Source organism: Coregonus lavaretus (assembly GCF_964263955.1).
Source record: "Coregonus lavaretus genome assembly, chromosome: 13".
NCBI lineage: Eukaryota > Metazoa > Chordata > Actinopteri > Salmoniformes > Salmonidae > Coregonus > Coregonus lavaretus.
Window position 1 is genome coordinate 45,327,598 of NC_140000.1, and position 5,669 is coordinate 45,333,266.

At 39.9% G+C, this 5,669-nt stretch overlaps 1 protein-coding gene across 1 annotated transcript; it reads left to right on the forward strand.

The window, feature by feature from the left end:
• The first annotated feature begins 1,226 nt into the window (after positions 1 to 1,226).
• LOC311139933 (RAD51-associated protein 1-like) lies at positions 1,227 to 5,392 on the forward strand. The gene is made up of 9 exons (XM_084174931.1): positions 1,227 to 1,390; positions 1,719 to 1,765; positions 1,893 to 2,037; positions 2,694 to 2,800; positions 3,006 to 3,098; positions 3,246 to 3,383; positions 3,493 to 3,693; positions 3,818 to 3,970; positions 4,116 to 5,392. The coding sequence occupies exons 1-9, from the start codon at positions 1,293 to 1,295 to the stop codon at positions 4,241 to 4,243; spliced, it is 1,110 nt and encodes a 369-aa protein (XP_084031057.1). The 5' UTR covers positions 1,227 to 1,292; the 3' UTR covers positions 4,244 to 5,392.
• The last annotated feature ends 277 nt before the right edge of the window (positions 5,393 to 5,669 follow it).

Sequence of the window (5,669 nt, forward strand, 5' to 3'; positions counted from 1 at the left end):
CTGATAAGTGCGTGAATTGGACAATTTCTGTGTCCTGCTAAGCATTCAAAAGGTAATGAGTAGTTTGGGTGTCAGGGAAAATGTATGGAGTAAAAAGTACATTATTTTCTTTAAGAATGTAGTGAAGAAAAAGTAAAAGTTGTCAAAAATATAAATAGTAAAGTAAAGTACAGATACCCCCAAAAACGACTTAAGTAGTACTTTAAAGTATTTTTTTAAAAGTACTTTACACATTTACATTACATTTATATTTTCGTCATTCGTCATCTTATCCAGAGCGACTTACAAATTGGTGCATTCACCTTATGATAGCCAGTGGGACAACCACTTTGAACGATTACTTGTATCCTATTCCTTAAAGAGGTGGGGTTTCAAGTGTCTCTGGAAGGTGGTGAGTGACTCCGCTGTCCTGGCGTCGTGAGGGAGCTTGTTCCACCATTGGGGTGCCAGAGCAGCGAACAGTTTTGACTGGGCTGAGCGGGAACTATGCTTCCGCAGAGGTAGGGGGGCCAGCAGGCCAGAGGTGGATGAACGCAATGTCCTCGTTTGGGTGTAGGAACTGATCAGGGCCTGAAGGTACACCACTGCTATTATATTGCACTTGCTTAAAATGTCAATTGATGTAGCTAAACCTGTACAACTCTAATGAAATTAAGTTGATATCGTTAATTCACACAACAAAAGCCTAATTTAGCTAATCTAATTTTGGCAATATTAAGACCTGAAACAGACACCACACATAACACTAGCTACTTCTACAACTTCAATAACATCATTTACTATTTAATTATAATAACGCACCAAATTATTTTTGTTAAACACAAAACCTCTCGAATTGTTAATTGATTAATGACTGTTGATTCACTTTTAATGTTACTTTGTATAATCTGATCCTAGACCTGTGGTTACAGATTCGTGAAAGTTGTATTTCTTCACAGCAGATTCGCCATTTGTTGCCATTTCTCGCCATCTCACACAGCTCGAACAAGGGAGTGTTAGTTATAAATATATTTGAGATGATCTCAATTGAATTCTCGTTGCATCCTCTCGCCCGTCTCCTTCTCCAAACACATTGGATGAGAAAGCCAGAGGTCCCGCCCCTCTGACTTTCTTCTACAATGGGTTTTAAGAAGGAGACGAGGAGAGAGAACACGACGAAACATAATTGAGAATCTCCCTTTGTCTCACACGTGTGAAGCACAAGAAACGACGAATCATCGAATCTCAATCGTTAGATTTGTAATCACATTTTCGGGCGGGCTGATTTAAAGTTTGTCTGCATAGTATGATGTATGGCTACTTTTATGATACGATCAGTAAAACATTTGAGCAATAATATAATTTTGACCATCGCTAAAGAAAGTAAAACTGATATGGAGCGACCATCGAGGTTTGTAACCAAAGCTTACCTTCTTTATTAGCTAAGCTTAGCTAGCTACAGTAGCTTGCTAACGTAACGCTATCCAGTACGAGCTGACAACACAGACTAGTTTATTGCTTTGCTTGATCTTAAGTCTCTTAAATCCCTGACCTACAATGGTACATTGTGGGAGGCAACCCGTCTGTCTAGAGAGACTACTTGATCTTGCCAAATCTCGTCACTTATAAGGTGTGTGTGTGTGTGTGTGTGTGTGTGTGTGTGTGTGTGTGTGTGTGTGTGTGTGTGTGTGTGTGTGTGTGTGTGTGTGTGTGTGTGTGTGTGTGTGTTTTGTTGACAGGAAGACAAAGCTTGTAAATTATTCAGATTTCAAGGACTTGGATAATGGTATGTCAAATCCAATGTATTTCATTAATTTATGGTGTAAATAGCCAGAATTGGTGTTGCAATTCCCTTCTCCTTTTATGGTTTGTATGTAATCATGTGTCCCACTGTTTTTGATCGTGAGAAACAGATGAGGATTTTGCCTCTGTAAAAGCACCACCCAGCAAAAAAGCCAAGGATAATGTGAAAGAATCAGCGCAGGAGAAGAGCAAGAAACCTTCAAGCAAGGCCTCCAGTCAAGAGACTGGCTCACAGCCCATAGGCCGCAAGGACAGGTAGGAAGTGGAATCAGAAACAAGCCGAAAGAACACCATATATTCATATTACTTGTTGTTTCTTTGTTCCTCAATAAATCTGTTGTGGAGACAAAAGGTATAAAACATTCTTAACAGTTTAATAGTGTGTGGCAGTGGCTATGCAAACAGAAGCATGCACGCAGAACACAGACGCACTGAATGTCCTTGTTGCCCTCAGTCGGTGCCCCTTCACCTTATTCTACATAGTGACAGATAAACAATAACAAATACCCAGTTGCAGGCGGTATTAGGGACACTGTGTCTAGATGGTGTATGTAATGACATCAGGCTGACCACTGGCCCAGAGCAGAACTCCATAAATCAGTGCTCAAACTCAAATGAGTATTTTAGCCAGACGTGTTGCTTGTGATCTGCCATGCATCAAATCACAAAGAGCAACAAGGTGTGGTGAATCATTGGCATGGTCTCCGAGGCCAGTGGCAGTAGGGGTGTTTTGATGTGTCATGGTGATACAAAGAGGCAGTCACTATGAATGTAACCTTATGATGAATCTACTCTATGTTGATCAGTATTGTCTGTTAAACTTCAGCACTGTCAACTTTGTCACATGTCCCTTTGAGAGGGCCTTTATTGTAAAAATATGCTAACATCAGAATTGTACCTGTGTTTTTCAGGAAACCATTGGATGAGAAGCTGTATGACAGAGATTTGGAAGCAGCTCTTACTCTGTCGTTGCTTAAAACCACAGAGATAAATGAGGAACAATGTTCTTATAATCCAGGTTTGCATTGGACTGTTGATTCTTTACAACTTGTGTTTGAAACATGTAATACACTTCCAAATTGCTGTTTGGCTCATTGGTAGTTTTATCAAAATGTGCACATACATACAGTAGAGAATGGATGACTTGCATGTCTCACTCACTGTCAACAATTATTTGGCACATTTTTTTTTGGGGGGGGGGGGGGGGTTCTATTTATTTGTAGAAAAATATGTCAAGAATCAACCGCAAAGAGATGGTGAAAATCTGGATCCCTCATTACGCCTTTCCAACTGCAGTGTGGACATCAACCTTTTGGGTATTTCTTTTTTATGTCTCAAATGCATGGGTGGTGATGCTACACATGCCCACCACTGACAAATCTATTTAATATAATTGGATCCCATGCTATTGCATCTCACAGACACTAGTGATCCCTTTGTTATAAGATCATCTCCTCCCTTAGGCCTTGACCAGATCACGAATGATCAGGGATCCCCTTGCGCCCCCTCCAGACAGAGGAAGGCAGCCTCCAAGGCTACAGAGCAGCAAAGGAGCATGCTGAAGGATGACGATGAGGACTACCAGCCCAAAGGGACACCAGGTTGTCATAGCAACCCAATGGCATCGGCTCTTTGTGTTTCTACATTCCAGGTGTATTTCATGACACACATTTGTTGTGTACTGTATACTGAATATTTCTTACTATTCAGATTCAGAGAGCGATGCTCATTTCAGTGATCCAGCCGAAAGTAGTGATGATGATGAATTCACTGTAAAGAAACCAGAGAAAAAGAAAACTACCACGAAAGAGAAGACGGCTAAGAAGGAGCAACCAAAAGCTAAACCGCAGGTGGCCTCAAAGGAAGAAAAGCAGCCTTCAAAACCATCGAAAACCAAACCACATTTGACAGGTACTTAATAGCTTTAAGAACTACTTTTACTCTGCTTGTAGTAGAATTGTCATTCTAATAACTAAATCTCTTTATTCTCCCAGCCTGCAGAGTTTCAATCAAACTGTCCTTCTCTGCCTCACAGGGACTCCCAGTCTAAAAACTCCCACCTTAGGTAGAAGTCCAACTGCCAAGCCTGACTACGTGCCCAAGAGGCCTCCTGCCACTTCTCCTGTCTCGAGACCTGCAGTCTCTGGCAGTCCAGCAGGGGGCAGAATACCCAAGTGGAATCCTCCAGGTAAGTCTGACTGAAAGGTCAAGGAGGTCATCGTAATCACATAAGCAGGTGTAGGACTGCATGTTTGGAAACAAGGTTGTGCCTTGTATTCAGGCATTTTAAGACCCAGCTCACTCATTATTTTTCTCATACAACTTGTCATCAGGTCACGTTGGAAGAAGTCCCGGCTCATCACAGAGTGCCCCAGTGAAGTCTCCAGGGCAGGGTCTAAGACTTGGACTGTCTCGCATGGTGCGGGTCAAACCCCTACACCCCAGTGTTGCTAGTCACTGACCCCACCTAGCTATCAGAGAGGGGCTCTGTTCCTCTCTGCGTAATTGACAGTTGATTTTCAGGATCCCTTTTGTAATCTAGATCTGTCTATTTTAATAAGAGGCATTCGAATTGTACTGTTATTTGTTATTATTCTGGTGTCATACTCCTTTTAGAACAGCTCATCTTTTGGACCATTTGACTTAACAATGGTCAGTTCCCAACTTTTACTGTTATTAGGCCTACAGCAAAGCCTTCAGATTTCAAACCCTTTTTGTCTTTTATTATTTCAGAGAGAGGTTTTTGTCTTCTGTTTATTCAGTTTTCACTCAAACATGTAAAAGAAATGGTACAATGGCGCACTCTGCTGGATATAATAATCTTAAAATGCAACATGATCATTGTTAAAGTGGCAATCAGTAGTTGAATCAATAACAAAGCTGAGACCCTGCCCCTGTTTCGGTAAAAAGCTGAGGGATGACAGAGCTGTGGATGCAAGGACTGGCCATCCATGATATCAACATACGTTTTAACCATGTTTTGAGGCTATATACCCACTGGGCAAAAACTGGTTGAATCTATCTTTGTTTCCATGCCATTTCAACCCCAAAAAAATATATGTGATGAAGTTGAATCAACGTGGAAAACTGATTGGATTTGCAAAAAGTCAAGGTAAGGGCATTTCATATTTTTTTCACCTAACTTCTTACCTAAAACGACGTGATGACATTTGTTACTAATTTCATGTTAAATTGACGTTCGTTGACAACTAAACCAAATGAAAATTAAAACGAGACGAACTGAAGTCTGTGTCCAGTAGGTAGTGTTTGTTTGCATTTAATTTATTTACAAACATTGGAGTAAAGCAAAGCTTATATTTTGTTCTAATGGGATATGACCATTGAACTAAGCTCATGAGACATGTATAAGTTACATTCTTCAAGAATCAATGGGCTAATATGTATTTTAAAAGTAAAAAAAAAAAAAAATGGATGTAGGAACTACAGAATGCCACTTTAAATAACGTTTTACCTTGATTTTATGAAAACCTAGTATAATAGACTACATGCCTGTTCTATTTGAGTTGAACGTTTTGTGGATGTTGTGTCTGTTTGGCGAAAGCTTTGTACAATGTGTAAATATAGAACATTAAAGATTCTATAGGAACTATAACTTTTCATGTAGTGAACATGTTTCCAGTATAGCTTGTATAGGCCTAAAGAGTTTGTACAACATCTCCTTGTGATATGGAACATTGTGGACTGCTGCTTTTTGAGTGAATGATAATGCTCATTGCTCCCAAACCCAGAAATGGAAAGTCAATCACCAAACATTATCATGATTTTTAGCGTTTACATAATGTATTGTTTTACGTGTTGATTTCATTAATAATAATAATAATAATAATATGCCATTTAGCAGACGCTTTTATCCAAAGCGACTTACA